The 16,004-nt window shown below is 44.7% G+C and overlaps 1 protein-coding gene across 6 annotated transcripts in view; it reads right to left on the bottom strand.

Moving 5' to 3' along the window:
• Window positions 1–16,004, bottom strand: part of ADIPOR2 (adiponectin receptor 2) — a 104,613-nt gene that overhangs the window by 3,856 nt on the left and 84,753 nt on the right. For all 6 annotated transcript variants that reach the window (XM_017343434.3, XM_070049276.1, XM_017343435.3 and 3 more), the window contains 4 exons: window positions 10,919–11,090; window positions 7,475–7,661; window positions 7,109–7,296; window positions 2,265–2,458 (listed from right to left, as the gene is read on the bottom strand). In XM_017343434.3, coding sequence (XP_017198923.1) covers window positions 2,265–2,458; window positions 7,109–7,296; window positions 7,475–7,661; window positions 10,919–11,090 — 741 coding nt within the window. The remainder of the gene's footprint in view (window positions 1–2,264; window positions 2,459–7,108; window positions 7,297–7,474; window positions 7,662–10,918; window positions 11,091–16,004) is intronic.

Genomic DNA, 16,004 nt, shown 5'->3' with positions numbered 1-16,004 from the left:
GCAAAAGGACCTTGGGAGAAACCAGATCTCTGGTCCATCACCCTCATATCATAAATGAGGAAACTGAGAAAAAGAATGGACAAATGACCTCCCATCATAGTCAACAGAAGCAGAGACTCCAATAGTAAAACTAGCCTGAGTGTGGGCTCTGTGGTGTAGCAGGTTGAGCCACGCCACTTGTAACGTCCACATCACCTATCAAGAATGCGAGGGGTAGGCCGGTGCCACGGCTCAATAGGCTAATCCTCCGCCTTGCGGCACTGGCACACCGGGTTCTAGTCCCGGTCAGAGCGCCGGATTCTGTCCCGGTTGCCCCTCTTCCAGGCCAGCTCTCTGCTATGGCCAGGGAGTGCAGTGGAGGATGGCCCAAGTGCTTGGGCCCTGCACCCCATGGGAGACCAGGAGAAGCACCGGGCTCCTGCCTTCGGATCAGCGCGTTGCGCCGGCCGCAGCGCACCAGCCGTGACAGCCATTGGAGGGTGACCCAATGGCATAAAGGAAGACCTTTCTTTCTTTCTTTCTTTCTCTCTCTCTCTCTCTCTCTCTCTCACTGTCCCTCTGTCTAAAAAATAAAATAAAATAAATAAATAAAAGAATGCGAGGGGAAGTACCAGTTACCCTATTTCTGATCTAGTTTCCTGTTAGCGCACCCTGGGAAGCAGCAGACAATGGCCCAAGAGCTTGGGTTCTGCCACCCACACTGGAGACCTATATGGAGTTCCTGGCTCCTGGTTTCAACCTGGAAGCCTCTTTGTTACAGCCACCTGGGGAGTGAACTAGCAGATGGAAGATTCTCCCTCTCTTTCTCTCTGTTTCACTCTGTCACTCCGCTATTCAAGTAGAGGAAAATAAAGAAAACATTTAAAATGACGGAATCTTTAACAGCATATTTAAAAAATTGTCTTGGGGGCCAGCACTGTGGCGTAGCAGGTAAAGCCGCTGCCTGCAGTGCTGGCATCCCATATGGGCATCAGTTCAAGTCTTGGCTGCTCCATTTCCTATCCATCCCTCTGCTATGGCCTGGGAAAGCAGTGGAAGATGGCCCAAGTCCTTGGAACCCCTGCACCCACTTGGGAAGACTCAGAGGAAGCTCCTGGCTCCTGGCTTCAGATAGGCGCTGCTCTGGCCATTGCAGCCAACTGGGGAGTGAACCAATGGATGGAAGTCCTCTCTCTCTGCCTCTCCTTCTCTCTTTGTATAACTCTGACTTTCAAATAAATAAATAAATCTTAAAAAAAACAAACAAAAAAAACACAACTGGCCGGTGCTGCGGCTCACTAGGCTAATCCCCCGCCTGCAGCACCGGCACACCAGGTTCTAGTCCTGGTTGGGGCGCCGGATTCCGTCCTGATTGCTCCTCTTCCAGGCCAGCTCTCTGCTGTGGCCGGGGAGTGCAGTGGAGGATGGCCCAAGTGCTTGCGCCCTGCACCCGCATGGAGACCAGGAGGAAGTACCTGGCTCCTGGTCTCCTGCTGGCTCCTGACTTTGGACTGGCGCAGTGCGCCGGCCGTAGCGGCCATTTTGGGGGGTGAACCAACGGAAGGAAGACCTTTCTGTCTCTCTCTAACTCTGTCCAAAAAAAAAAAAAAAAAAAAAAAACTGTCCTAGAAACAAAACAAGGAACAACACTGTGGCACAGTGAGTTAAACTGATGTTTGTGAAGCCAGCAACCCAGCTGCTCCTCTTCCAATCTAGCTCCCTACTAATAATGTGCCTGAGAAGGCAAAGGAAGATAGCCCAGTGGGCCCTGGCCATCCATGTGGGAGACCCAGGTGGAGTTCTTAGCTCCTGTGTGTTGTAGTCATTTGAGGAGAGAACCAGTAGATGGAAGATATCTATCCTATCTCTATCTCTCTTTCTCATGGTCTTTAAAAGAAATAAATGAATCTTTAAAAACAAAAAAACTGGCCTGATGCAAATTCAAACTCTGCCACTCAGAAGTCACGTGCCTTGGACAAAGTACCTATCTCCCCTGAATCCCAAGTTTCCTAGTATCTAAAATGAAAACGTGCAACATATGTACCACAGGACTGATGCAGGAAATAAGCTGATTCATGTAGAGTACTCAGCACAGTGCTGGACACCAGGTAAGTGCTCCAAGTGTTTGTTCCTACTGTCCTTATGTCCAGAGAAACATAGCTAATAAGGGACACCCAAGTCTCTTAAACCGAGCTTAAGACTTTTTCAAATAAATCATTTTCCAGTTTGCCAATAAACCACTAGCAGGTGTGAACATACACTTAATCACCTCCTACTATACTCACCCAAATGTCACATTTGCCAGGAAAGAAGCGCTCAGGGATCCGGGCAGCATACAGGGCGGCCCCTGTGATGTAGAGGCTGGCCATCAGCATTAGCCAGCCTATCTGCCCTATGGTGGCGGCCTTCAGGAATCCCTCTGAGATGACATAGTGCAGGGTAGGAATGATCCCACTCAGGCCTAGGCCCAAAAACACTCCTAAGAGCCACAAGAAAGGAATAAAGTGAGAACAGAGAAAAAAGGAAGTCAATATGACAGCACACTGCCATTAACTCTGCAAACTAGGTATTTCAAAGTAAGATGCAATATTACCTTTTGGGTTTTTGTTTTGTTTTGTTTTTGTTAATTGTTTGCTTTGGGCAGGCAGAGTGGACAGAGAGAGACAGAGAGAAAGGTCTTCCTTTTCCATTGGTTCACCCCACAATGGCCGCTGCGGCCGGCACACCGGGCTGATCCGAAGCCAGAGCCAGGTGCTTCTCCTGGTCTCCACGCGGGTGCAGGGCCCAATGACTTGGGCCATCCTCTACTGCACTCCCAGGCCACAGCAGAGAGCTGGACTGGAAGAGGGGCAACCGGGACAGAATCCGGCAACCCGACTGGGACTAGAACCTGATGTGCCGCCGCCAGAAGCAGAGGATTAGCCTAGTGAGCTGCAGCACCAGCCTACCTTATTGTTTTAAAGAAAAAAAGAGAGTTCTTCCAACTGAGAGATGGCCACACAAAAAACACAGGTATTCTAAAGATCTATTTACAAATGCAATGAGCCTTCTGCTAAGAAGCCTTCAGCAGGCTTCAGGGGTTTAGAATTAGGCTGTCAAGTACTTTGGAGAAAGAGCTCTGGGAGCTTGTTTTAACATTCCCAAATGCTGCTCCTTTATAGACACAGATAACACACAGCAATTCATATACTCTATTTTCTCTCTGAAGCAACTGATTTTCCTAAATTAAGGGAGACAGTGAATGATCAGATAACCTGGGGAGGTAGATGATACCATAAAGGTAAGAAACTTTATAAACAGTACTCTAACTGTGAGCTGTAATTGGGCCTTTAGTTTTTTTTTTTTTTTTTTTTTTTAAGATGCTTTGAACAAATGACTTGTCACCTAAGTAACAAGACCAACAGAGAAAGGAAGGCATGTGCTTCTGAAAGTTTCCAGGGCCCCAACAGCAATTAAGTACAGAAGTCTCAGAACTTCTCAGCATAGTCTGCTGCCTTTAAAAGCATCTACAGCAGGATTTTTTTAAACTGCCAGATATGACTTAGGTCCTAAGATCAACTGGGTCTAAATCAGCATTTTAAAAAATGAGTTAGAATAAAAAATATCAAACTGTGTCACAAATGAAGGGTTAAATACTATTTTGTAAAGTTTTCTTTTATATAAACACGAATTTATATATGTATACATGTTTGGGGTTACAACAGAAAATGTCACTATAAAAAAAATAAAGTTTGAAGTCCACAGATTTAAAATCACTTTGAAAACTATGACAGCCAAAGCAACACAGGAATCCTTACTTCAGCCAGTAACTGTTCCTACATTTTGACAGACAAAGCTAAGAGTGGCACCTGCAAAACAAGCTATCATTTGGGAAGCTTTCTCACTAAACATTGTTTTGGACATTACCCAGTAAGCTGCTGGTAAGCAATCTCTATGTAGGTACACAGGTATGCATACTCAAATAAGAATGAGTCCAAAACAGGGGGAAAATGGCAAAGGTGAGCTCACAGAAGACAGAAACTCAGCAGGTTCTAACAGCAATGTATTATATACTTCAGAAGAACTAGAAGAAAAGATTTTGAATGTTTTAATACAAAGAAATGATAAACATTGGCGTTGATGAAATGCTAATTACCTTGACTGGATCATTATACAATGTATAGATGTTCAGAAGAAACACACTGTACCCCAGAAATCTGTAAGATTATTTTGTGTCAATTTAAAAAAAATGTTAAAGGAAAAACCCCTACTTGCTACCTCTGTTCCTCCCTAAAGGAAATCACCATGACGCTGTTCCCCTCACTTGGTTCTTGCCCTCTGCATGATAAGCAAAGGTTGTAAGCAGTACTGCCTGTCACTAAGTCAAGGCTCAGAAAGGTGGCTCCTGCAATGCTTGTAAATAGCAGAATGGCTAGCTCTCCTCAACAAAGGTCTTCTTATGTCACATGTCAAGCAGCAGGCTAAGCAGCACAGCCATGCTAGAATACTAAAAGCCAACCCTGACTACTTGCTCACAGGAACACACAAAAAAAGAAAGAGGGCAGAGTGAGAAAACAGTAGTCATTAACATGAAGTTAATTCTACCTCTAACCTTCTAGGTAACTGCACATGACTGGATTTAATACGAAGGTTGAAAAGAAAAATATTCCTTCTAATACTTATTAGCTTGTTCATTCTTGGTAGGCACTGTGTCTGACACTGGGGACAGAAAATGAAAACACAGCCCTGGCTAACAAGGGTTCCAGTTCAGTAGGAGACAAAAATATCTTTGCTAACTCCGTACCCTACAAGGCTCATGCACTGAGGGGTCCTCTGGCTTTCACTATGATCTCCGGCTTAACAGGTATAAGTTACCCTATTAGCACTTCTTCAAAAGAGATACATGGGGGAGGGGGGCCCAGTGCTGTGGCACAGTGGGTGAAGCCACCACCTGCAGTGCCAGCATCCCTTATGGGCGCCGATTCTAGACCTGGCGGCTCACTTCCGATCCAGCTCTCTGCTATGGCCTGGCAAAGCAGGAGAAGATGGCCCAAGTCCTTGGGCCCCTGTACCCACATGGGAGACTCAAAAGAAGCTCCTGGTTCCTGGCTTTGGGTCACCGAAGCCCCGGCTGTTGCAACCATCTAGGGAGTGAACCAGCAGATGGAAGACTTCTCTCTCAGCCTCTGCCGCTCTGAAACTCTGCCTTTCAAACAAATAAGTAAATCTTTGGGGGAAAAAAAAGGGATGCATGGGGACTGATGTTGTGGTACAGCTGGCTGGGCTTCCGCCTGTGATGCTGGTATCCCATACCAGCATCAGTTCAAGTCTTGGCTGCTCTGCTCCTGATCTAACTCCCTGCGAAAGTGCCTGTGAAGGCAGCAGATAATGGCTCAAATGCTTGGATCCCTGCCACCCACGTGGGAGACCCAGATGCAGTTCTAGGTTCTTGGCTTCGGCTTGGACCAGACCCAGACACTGTGGCCATCTGGGGAGTGAACCAGCAGATGGAAGATCAATATCTGTCTGTGACTTTCTCTCTCTCCCTCTCCCTTCTTCTATCTCTGCAGCTCTTTCAAATAAATAAATCTTTTTAAAAAGATTTATTTTATTGGGGCCAGTGCTGTGGTGTAGTGGGTAAAACTGCTGCCTGCAGTGCCGGCATCCCATATGGGCGACAGTTTGTGTCCCGGCTGCCCCACTTCCAATCCAGCTCTCTGCTATGGCCTGGGAAAGCAGCAGAAGGTGGCCCAAGTCCTTGGGCTCCTGCACCCATGTGGGAAACCTAGAAGAAGCTCCTGGCTTCAGATTAGCATAGCTATACCTATCCAAAGCCAGGAGAAAGGAGCTTTTTCCAGATCTCCCCTGGGCCCAACCACTTGGACCATCTTCTGCTGCTTTCCCAGGCGCACTTAGCAAGGAGATGGATCAGAAGTGGAGCAGCTGAGACTTGAACTTGTGCCCATGTGGGATGCCAGTGTTGCAGGTGGTGGCTTTACCCCACTATGCTACAACAGTTTTTTTTTTTTTTAAACAAATTCATTGCACCTGTTTTTTTTTTCCCCCTAAGACTTATTTATTTATTTGAAAGAGTTACACAGAGAGAGAAGGAGAGGCAGAGAGAGAGGGTGATTTTCCATCCTCTGGGTTCACTCCCCAGTTGGCCACAACGGCCGAAGCTGCACAGATACGAAGCCAGGACCCAGGAGCTTCCTCTAAGTCTTTCCATGTGGGGAAGGGGCCCAAGGACTTGGGCCACCTTCTACTGCTTTCCCAGGCCATACCAAAGAGCTGGATTGGAAGCGGAGCAGCCAAGACCCAAACTGGCACTCATCTGGGATGCCGGCACTGCAGGAGGCAACTTTACCTGCTACGCCGTAACACTCACCCTGCATTGCACCTACTTTAACAGAACACAATCAGTTTGAGGCCAAGCCTTATTTACCTAATCAGATTCCATATTTAGAATTAAAAATACAGAACAAGGGAACATTGTATGTCATAGCAAGTTAAGCAACTGCCTGCAACGCTAGCATCCCATATGGGCACCAGTTCAAGTCTCGGCTGCTCCACTTCTGATCCATCTCCTTGCTAATGTGCCTGACAAAGCACAGAAGATGGCCCAAGCGCTTGGGCCCCTGGCACCAATGTGGAAGACCCAAATGAAACACCTGGCTCCTGGCTTCAGCCTGGCAAGCCCCAGCTGTGGCAACCAATCAGGGAGTGAACCAGCGGATGGAAGATCAATCTCTAACTTTGTCCTTCAGGTACATAAAATAAATCTTTAAAAAAAATACAAAACATAACAATAAAAAAATCACTACAAAAACATATTGCAACCTAAAAGAGTAGGAGAAATCATTGTTTATTTTATAAGTGACAAAGCCACAGCCTTATAAACAGTGTAGGCCAAAAACTTGAGTAAATAAAACTGCCCAAAGTACATCATCTTATCCAATCACTTTCGCCCCTCATTTCTAAATGCTTTAAGAGAGCTGATAAACACTGCTACTTCTCCTGTGCCTACTACATTAAAAGCCCCTCTACAAACGGAACTACGATCTATTCACCTTTGCATCATAAATACATAATGCAATGTTCAGAAAATAACAGGCTTTTTGTTCTGAGTAAAACCTCAACATGCTCTTACCTGCTCTTACTCCCCGATACTGTGGGGTGGCAAACATGTCCCACTGGGAGACTATAATGGCTGCAATGCCCAGCACACAGATGACAATCAAGTAGATGAAGCAAGGTTGTGGATTACAGTAGAAAGAATAATAAAGCCAAGGAACAAAACTTCCCATAATCAGAAGAGCAATGCCAGAGTAATCCAGTCTAGGATTTAAAAGGAAAATCCATTTAATATTAAAAAAATTACTGCCCATTACAAGTTCCAATTAAACCCCTGTGACATGCTGACTTTAATTTTAAAACAACAAAAAAAGTTCTTATCAGATGGCATCTGAATTCTGCCTCTAACACACACCAAAATTCGCACTTTACAGATACTTACTTAGAGAACAGCCGGGACACCCCTTCTGAGTGGCAGTAGACTGTGTGGAAGAGCCATGAAAATGAAAGGCAGAGAATGGCTCCTAAGAAAAATAACCCAAAGACCACCTTTTCTTGCAGAGGGGCCACAAAGGAGATGTTTGGGCGAAACATATAAAAGATCCCCAGGCACAGAAAGAATACACAACCTAGGAAGAGAGCACAGGAGATGGATAAAATGTCATCCTTTGGAAGAGATCATGTTTCATACTAATTCTGTTTTTCAATTCTCCAAAATACCCAAATCTAAAGTTCCCCGAGATAATTTTTCAATTAACTCTTATCCAAAATGTTAAGTTTACTTCAAACATTATATATCCAAATATACACACTTTGGCTTCATAAACGAATATATAGAATATAAGAACTTAGACATCAAGGCTGGCGCCGCGGCTCACTAGGCTAATCCTCCGCCTTGCAGCGCCGGCACACCAGGTTCTAGTCCCGGTTGCCCCTCTTCCAGGCCAGCTCTCTGCTATGGCCCGGGAGTGCAGTGGAGGAGGGCCCAAGTGCTTGGGCCCTGCACCCCATGGGAGACCAGGAGAAGCACCTGGCTCCTGTCTTCGGATCAGTGTGGTGCGCCAGCCGGAGCACACCAGCCGCGGCAGCCATTGGAGGGTGAACCAACGGCAAAGGAAGACCTTTCTCTTTCTCTCTGTCTCTCTCTCTCTCACCGTCCACTCTGCCTGTCCAAAAAAAAAAAAAAACTTAGACATCTAAGGGCAAAATCCAAAACTAAACCAGATAGTGCTGCTACTTCCTAGAAGACTGAGTCTACTTCTATCTCTCGATCTTGCATGAAATTTCATGTATAAAGTTTTGGACACATACGTTGTAGCCCAGCTGTCAAAGGTCCATTTAGCTTTGCTTCTTCAGTGAACCCTAACACCTCTAACCATGGCCAAGAAACAGAGCCTTCTTCCTTTCACCAACAACTATCAAGGAGCATTATACTGCTTCTCCAGTCCTCATCAGCTGGTCCACGAAATGACAGGTTTAAAGACAGTAAAATGCCATTCAGGCAGTTTACAACCTGGTTTTTTTTTGTTTGTTTGTTTTTTGGGACAGGCAGAGTGGACAGTGAGAGAAAGAGACAGAGAGAAAGGTCTTCTTTTGCTGTTGGTTCACCCTCCAATGGCCACTGCGGCCGGCGCGCTGCAGCCGGCGCACCGTGCTGATCCGAAGCCAGGAGCCAGGTGCTTCTCCTGGTCTCCCATGGGGTGCAGGGCCCAAGCACTTGGGCCATCCTCCACTGCACTCCCGGGCCACAGCAGAGAGCTGGCCTGGAAGAGGGGCAACCGGGACAGAATCTGGTGCCCCGACCGGGACTAGAATCCAGTGTGCTGGTGGAGGATTAGCCTACTGAGCCGCGGCACCAGCCTACAACCTGTTCTTAAACTCTTCTTGTCCAAAGTAAGATACCTTAATATTTAATGTTTTTAATGTTAGAGAAGGGTCACCTTGCAGAAGGCAGGCACAGAAATTTAGAAGTTAAACAGTTGCCAGGTGACTTTACCATTTTACTTAAAAAGTATCCTTGAATTAAAAGTCAGCAACAGCCGGCGCCGCGGCTCACTAGGCTAATCCTCCGCCTAGCGGCGCCGGCACACCGGGTTCTAGTCCCGGTCGGGGCGCCGGATTCTGTCCCGGTTGCCCCTCTTCCAGGCCAGCTCTCTGCTGTGGCCAGGGAGTGCAGTGGAGGATGGCCCAGGTGCTTGGGCCCTGCACCCCATGGGAGACCAGGAAAAGCACCTGGCTCCCGGCTCCTGCCATCGGATCAGCGCGGTGCGCCGGCCGCAGCGCGCCGGCCGCGGCGGCCATTGGAGGGTGAACCAACGGCAAAGGAAGACCTTTCTCTCTCTCTCTCTCTCTCTCTCACTGTCCACTCTGCCTGTCAAAAAATAAAAAAAAATAAAAAAAAAAAAAGTCAGCAACAGGGGCCTAGGGCTGTGGAGTAGTGGGGAAAGCTGCTACCTGAAGTGCCAACATCCCATACGGGCGCCAGTTCGGGTCCTGGCTGCTCCACTTCCAATTTAGCTCCTGCTTATGGCCTGGGAAAGCAGTGGAGGATGGCCTAAGTCCTTGGGCCTCTGCACCCACATGGGAGATCCAGAAGAAGCTGCTAGCTTTGGATCTGCGTAGCTCTGGCTGTTGCGGCCATCTGGGGAGTGAACCAGTGGATGGAAGACCTCTCTCTCTGCCCCTGCCCCTGCCACTATCCCTATCCCTACCCCAACCCCTACCTCTCTGTGACTCTGCCTTTCAAATAAGTCAGCAACAAACTTGATTTGATTCTCTATTATATTCCCACTATACTAACAGGCAGGAACTTGGAGGCATACTGGAAATTAAATGTGTATAAGAAATATAAGTCAAATGGAGTAAGACCAGAAACTATTTAGTACATTCACAAGGTTGTACAACCATCACTACTATCTAATTCCAAAGCATTTTTATCTCCCCTAAAAGAAATACTGTATCTCTTCGTCATCTCCCATTTCCTACCTCCAAGCCCTAGATACCTACTCACCAATCCACCTTGTCTCTATGGATTTTCCTATTCTGGATACTGTATATGGACTCATATCATGTGGTCTTTTGTGTGTGGTTTCTTTCTCTTAGCAAATGTTTTCAAATCTACCCACACTGCAGCATGTGTCAGTTTATCTCTTCTTATGGCCAAATAATATCCCACTGTATTTTGTTTACCATTCACCCAGCTGGTAGTTATCTGGGTTGTTTCCTCTTTAGCTGTTATGAATAATGTTGCTATAACATTCAGGTACACATTTTTGTGTAAACATGTTCTCAATTATCTTGAGTATATATATATCTAGGAGAAGAACTGTTGGTAGCTATTTTGCTTTTTGAGGAGTTGCCAAACTATTTTCCAAAGGAACTGCTCCACTTTACATTTCTACTTGCAATGCACAACTGTTTCCATTTCTCCATATCCTTTCCATTCAGTTGCTGCAGCAAGACTATTTGTTGAAACGACTATGCTTTCCTCCACTGTATTTTTTCCTGGATATACAATCACAATAGGAAAAAAAAATTACAGTTTACTTTCTAGTTCAAGTCAAATAGATGTTTAACGATGAGCATTTTTGACTTCCATTAAATAATATCTTTCCCTCAATGCTCATTAAAATAATATAGTACATTTTGTATAACAACTTTTCCTTGACCTGGTTTGAAGGCACTGAAAATCTACTAGAGAAAAATATGGTTAGTTGTAATAAAATCATAGTGCAAACTAAATAAACAGTAAACCAGTGCAAAAATTCACCACAGAAATTCAGGAAATAAAATGGTGACTCCAATGCATTTTTAAAGTTCTGTCAAATACACAAAAATAAGGGGAATAAAGTGAATCACCGATTTAATATACACTGATAATACATACCTAAGAGATGTGTCCAGATGTTGCCTGTCTCTGTGTGTATTCTGAAAATGCTCTTAAAACAGGCCCGGAAAGAAGGCATAGGAGGCCGGTGTCCATGTAAAAGAAAGTCGTTATCCTTGAGCCAGTCTGGTAGCACATCATGAGGGATTACTCGCCATCGACCTTCCCACACCTGAAGGAAGAGTATTTTCAAACATTTTTGTAGTTTTAGTTGCCAATTCGGCAACACTGTTTGAAAACAACCATCTCTTCCCACACTGTTTTTATAATGGGAAAAAATCATTTATTTTTCAGAAGATAAATATATTCAAAAGGTATAGTGTTTTGTGTACATAATTCTTTAAAAACAGACTGATAAAAAGTTATTTCTTAAATGAAGGGTTTTTCTTAGGAAAAGGAAAGAATAAACAGGCTTATAGAAGATGCCCTAAGGCCGGCGCCGCGGCTCAATAGGTTAATCCTCCGCCTGCGGTGCTGGCACACCAGGTTCTAGTCCCGGTCGGGGCGCCGGATTCTGTCCTGGTTGCCCCTCTTCCAGGCCAGCTCTCTGCTATGGCCCGGGAGTGCAGTGGAGGATGGCCCAAGTGCTTGGGCCCTGCACCCCATGGGAGACCAGGAGAAGCACCTGGCTCCTGGCTTCAGATCAGGAGGAGGAGGAGGAGGAGGAGGAGGAAGAAGAAGAAGTAGAGGAAGAGGAGGAGGAGGAGGAGGAGGAGGAGGAGGAAGAGGAGGAAGAGGAGGAGGAAGAAGAAGAAGAAGCCCTAAAAGACTGGTTTCAAGTTTTCTTTCAAACTGGCTACAGCTAAGGTAAGGGGCCCAAATCTCCACACATATTAATCTCCTTTCATCCTGGCTTCAAATTGGCTTACTTTAGGCCATTGCAGCCATTTGAGGGAGTGAACCAGCAGATCTCTGTAACTCAGCATTTCCAATAAATAAATAAATCTTAAAAAAAATACTCCTGTTAGTAGAAAAAGGAACTATAGGAAATTACAATCTTGTGCCTGTTGCTAAAACATCTTTCACTCCCTGTTTTTACTTCTTCTGGTATAACCACAGTAAATCTGATGAAGTAGAAAACAAAAAGTACAGGAGTCAGAAAATCTGGCTCTCTGATATTAACTAGCTGTATACACTTTAATTAATTACAAAGCCTCCAAACTTCAGTTTCTTCATTTAGAAAATGAAGATAATGGTAGTTCAATTACTTCATAAGGAAACAGGAGGATCAAATAAAATGACACGAAGCTCTTTACAAATGAGTACATACATCCCTAGCATCCCCACAAAGGGTGGTATGTAACCTTGATCCTCTCCACAGGCAATCATCCATGAGTTAGTTTGTTACAACTTGCTAATAGTTTGGGTGTCTCCCCAAAACCCATGAACTGGGGGGTTGGTCCACAAGTCTTATGTTAACAGTTAACAGCTAATGGATTCAGGGCAGAGCGGCGCTCCTTGTGGGTTCAGTAGGAGGTCTTTAGCTCACTGGGGTGTGCCCTCAGAAAGTACTTCTCACAAGAGGGTTGGTTATAAGGGCTGAGAAGGGCCTAGCTGTTCTCCCTGGTTCCTGGCTTACCATATAACCCTCCCCTCTCTCTGCACATATTCTGCCATCCATTGCCTTCATCAGACATCAGTCCAATGGTGCCACCCAATCTTGGACTGTGAATCTCCAAAACTGTGAGCCAAAATAAACTCTCTCTTTTGTAAGCAGCTCCTCATGGGTACTTGTTAGGTAGTAACAAAAAGCTAATACAGTGACTAAGCCACGCTGGAGAGATGGCAAAGCCCTGCCTTAACTGCCATGTAAATCCCTGAGCTCCCTTTTCTTCCTTCTCCTCACTTCATCTAGAGGGAAGGGGCTCAGGGGACTTGGGAGTCCTTCCTCAGAAAATTTGTCAATCTAATGTCTCTCAGAGAGCTCACATCACAAGGACCACATAATCCTGAACTAACTTGCTTCTGCTAGACAGAATGAGATGGAGGGAAAAATTCCAGGCATATGATCTACCTTCCAATTAATGAGGTCTCAGCAGTTCTAATCTATTACCACATTTTGTATAGCAACTCTTCCTTGGCTTGGTTTGAGAATACTGTCGGAAAATCTAGTAGAGAAAAATATGGCTTAGTTGTAAAATTGTAAAGGAAGAATCAGACTACAAATTAGCAAGGATCTCCTTCAGACAAAGACCTTCACTCCTACCCCATGGGGGGTCTAGTGACAACAAGGCTAAGCAGCGGAGACTTGCTGCCATGTGCACAAAGACTGCCACTGATCACCAGCCAGCCACTGTGCCCATTCCTTTCACTATACCACTTGTTTCCTGTTCTTTGCTCTCTTACTTCCCCAACTGTAGGTTTATCTTTTTAAAACTTTTTAGAAAAGCAAAGAGACAGGGAGCTCTCCCTCATTTATGGTTCATACCCCAAATGCCTCCAACAGTTGGGGCTGGGTCAGGCTGAAGCTAGGAGCTCAAAACCCAATTTAGATCTTTCCATTTAGCTAGCAGGGACCCACTAACTGAGCTATCATTACTACCTCCAAGGGTTTGGATTAATAGGTTAGAATCAGGACCAGAGCAGGGATTTGAACTCACCTGATATTGGATGTGGGTGGCCCAAGCAGTATCTTTTTTTTTTTTTTTTTTTAAAGATTTGTTTATTTGAAAGACATAGCAAGTGTGATTAAGTGAGATCTCCCATCTGCTGGGTCACTCCCCGAAATGGTCAAAAGGGCCAGGGCTGGGCCAGGCTGGAGCCAGGAGCTTGGAACTACATCTAGGTTTCCCATGTGGATGGCAGGAGCCCAGGTACTTGGGCCATATTCTGCTGCTTTCCGAAACACTCAGCAAGGAGCTGGATAGCAAGCAGAGCAGCTGGGACTCAAACCAGAGTTGTGATATTGGGATGCTGGCATCGCAAGCAGCAGCTTAACCCTCTGCACCACAACACCCCTGCCCCACCGTGGCAATTTCTTAATAAATGCACCCAATGTCTGTCCCCTTACTGACACTGTAAAAGGACTGATCTTCCTCTACCTCCAAAGGAAGTGAAGCCTAACAATTTAAGAAAGATGTGGCCTTCTTAACACTCTATCAAAACTCTCTCTCTTTATCTTTCAATCCAAAATTTGAGGCAAAGAGTTACTACTGTTAACTTAGCCAATCCTTACTTATTTCTAACAAGCAATAAAATAAACAATGCCAAAACATTAATCTAGATTTCTAATGTCTACTGTTAATAGTATAACCACCCCTCAGTATCTATGGGGGGCTAGTCTCAGGAATCCAGAATCTGTGCATGCTCAAGTCCCTTATATAAAATAGCACAGTATTTACAAATAATCTACTCACATTCTCCTGTATACTTTAAATACCTCTACATTACTTATAATACCTAATACAATGTAAATACTATGTAAATAGTTGTTCCACTACAGGGAATAATGTAAGAAGAACAAATGTGTATGTTCAGGGTTTTTCTGAGTACCCTCCATCAGCAGTTACTTGAATTAAATTCACAGATGTGGGTACAGAGGACCAATGGTACAATCACTTGGTACAAGTAGATATATAAAATTGTCCCTAAGATTTTATGGACTGAGAGAACAAAATACTGAAATTTCTGAACTTGGGAAAGATCATCATTATTGAGATTAACCTTAGAAAATGTTGCTAATTGGCCGGTGCCGCGGCTCACTAGGCTAATCCTCCGCCTTGCGGCACTGGCACACCGGGTTCTAGTCCCGGTCAGGGCGTCGGATTCTGTCCCAGTTGCCCTTCTTCCAGGCCAGCTCTCTGCTGTGGAGGATGGCCCAAGTGCTTGGGCCCTGCACCCCATGGGAGACCAGGAGAAGCACCTGGCTCCTGCCATCGGATCAGCGCGGTGCGCCGGCCGCAGCGCGCCAGCTGCAGCGGCCATTGGAGGGCGAACCAACGGCAAAGGAAGACCTTTGTCTCTCTCTCTCCCTGTCCACTCTGCCTGTCAAAAAATAAATAAATAAATAAAAGAAAATGTTGTTACTCTATGTTACTTCAAAAGAATTTTATTTTCTAGGAAGCAGACAAATCAATCCTCACATCTTCAAAGTCATTCAGAATGTGTACACCGCTCTGCTATGACATCAAAGTGCTACTGTGCTACCACATGCAGACAAAATAGTCAAATGCTCCCTTTTCACAAAGAATACATTGAGTTTCTATACTAATTAATTATATGTATATGTAACAGAGTGATTTTCGCTACTGTTTTAAAATGACATTCTTATGGTATAAATACTGAGCCAAAGAGCTATACTTTCCTAACTATCCTTCAATTAGTGGCATATTCAACAGATAATTCACCCATACTGTCAAATTGAAGTCACTTCATATACAGTCAGTCAAACACCAACATAAATAGCTATGTTTTTATTTACAACTTCTGGAAAACAAAGAATAGAAACACAGCTTAACCAAAGTTATGTTCATTTATAAGCTTAAGATACAGCCTAATTCAAACATCTTAGCAATGGTCTGTTGGATTTTAGACCATAAAATGAACAGGCACACAACACCCACCCACCCACCTAAATGTTTTTAACTACCCATGACACTCTTCCTAGTCTCACATGGGCCTGGCTATCCTGGTAAAATCGCAAAAAAAAAAAAAAAAAAAAAAAAAAAAAAAAAAAAAAGTTTTCTGGGGAAAGAAACAAAGATCCAACTCAGAAACTCATAGTTAGTTATTTCAGTAGTTATAAACAATTTTATGTATCTCCCCCACTCCTGTAAGAAAAAGCTTCTCCGAAAGGGAAGATACATCAGCAAGGCCACAGCACACTTCATTTTAAACTGTTTCCTTGCTTCGCACCCAAGAAATGACCCCTGTGTCACTGGACGTGGCTAGTTTTCAAGTACTGGTCAGCTGCATTGCCACAGCAAGGCGGACCCACACAGGAGAACACTGTAACAGGACACCTCGACATTCTGCTCTCACAGACAGGTTAAACACTAGGGGAAAGGGAATGCTAATGATTTTTGTGTCCCAAATATTTTTTTTTCAGTAAATCATCATTTATAGCAAGCAAATGCTCACCTTGTGT

Source organism: Oryctolagus cuniculus, chromosome 9 (genome assembly GCF_964237555.1).
Source record: "Oryctolagus cuniculus chromosome 9, mOryCun1.1, whole genome shotgun sequence".
In the NCBI taxonomy this organism is placed as follows: domain Eukaryota; kingdom Metazoa; phylum Chordata; class Mammalia; order Lagomorpha; family Leporidae; genus Oryctolagus; species Oryctolagus cuniculus.
The sequence above is the reverse complement of the archived record's forward strand: the minus strand, read 5'-3'. Positions and strand labels throughout refer to the sequence as shown.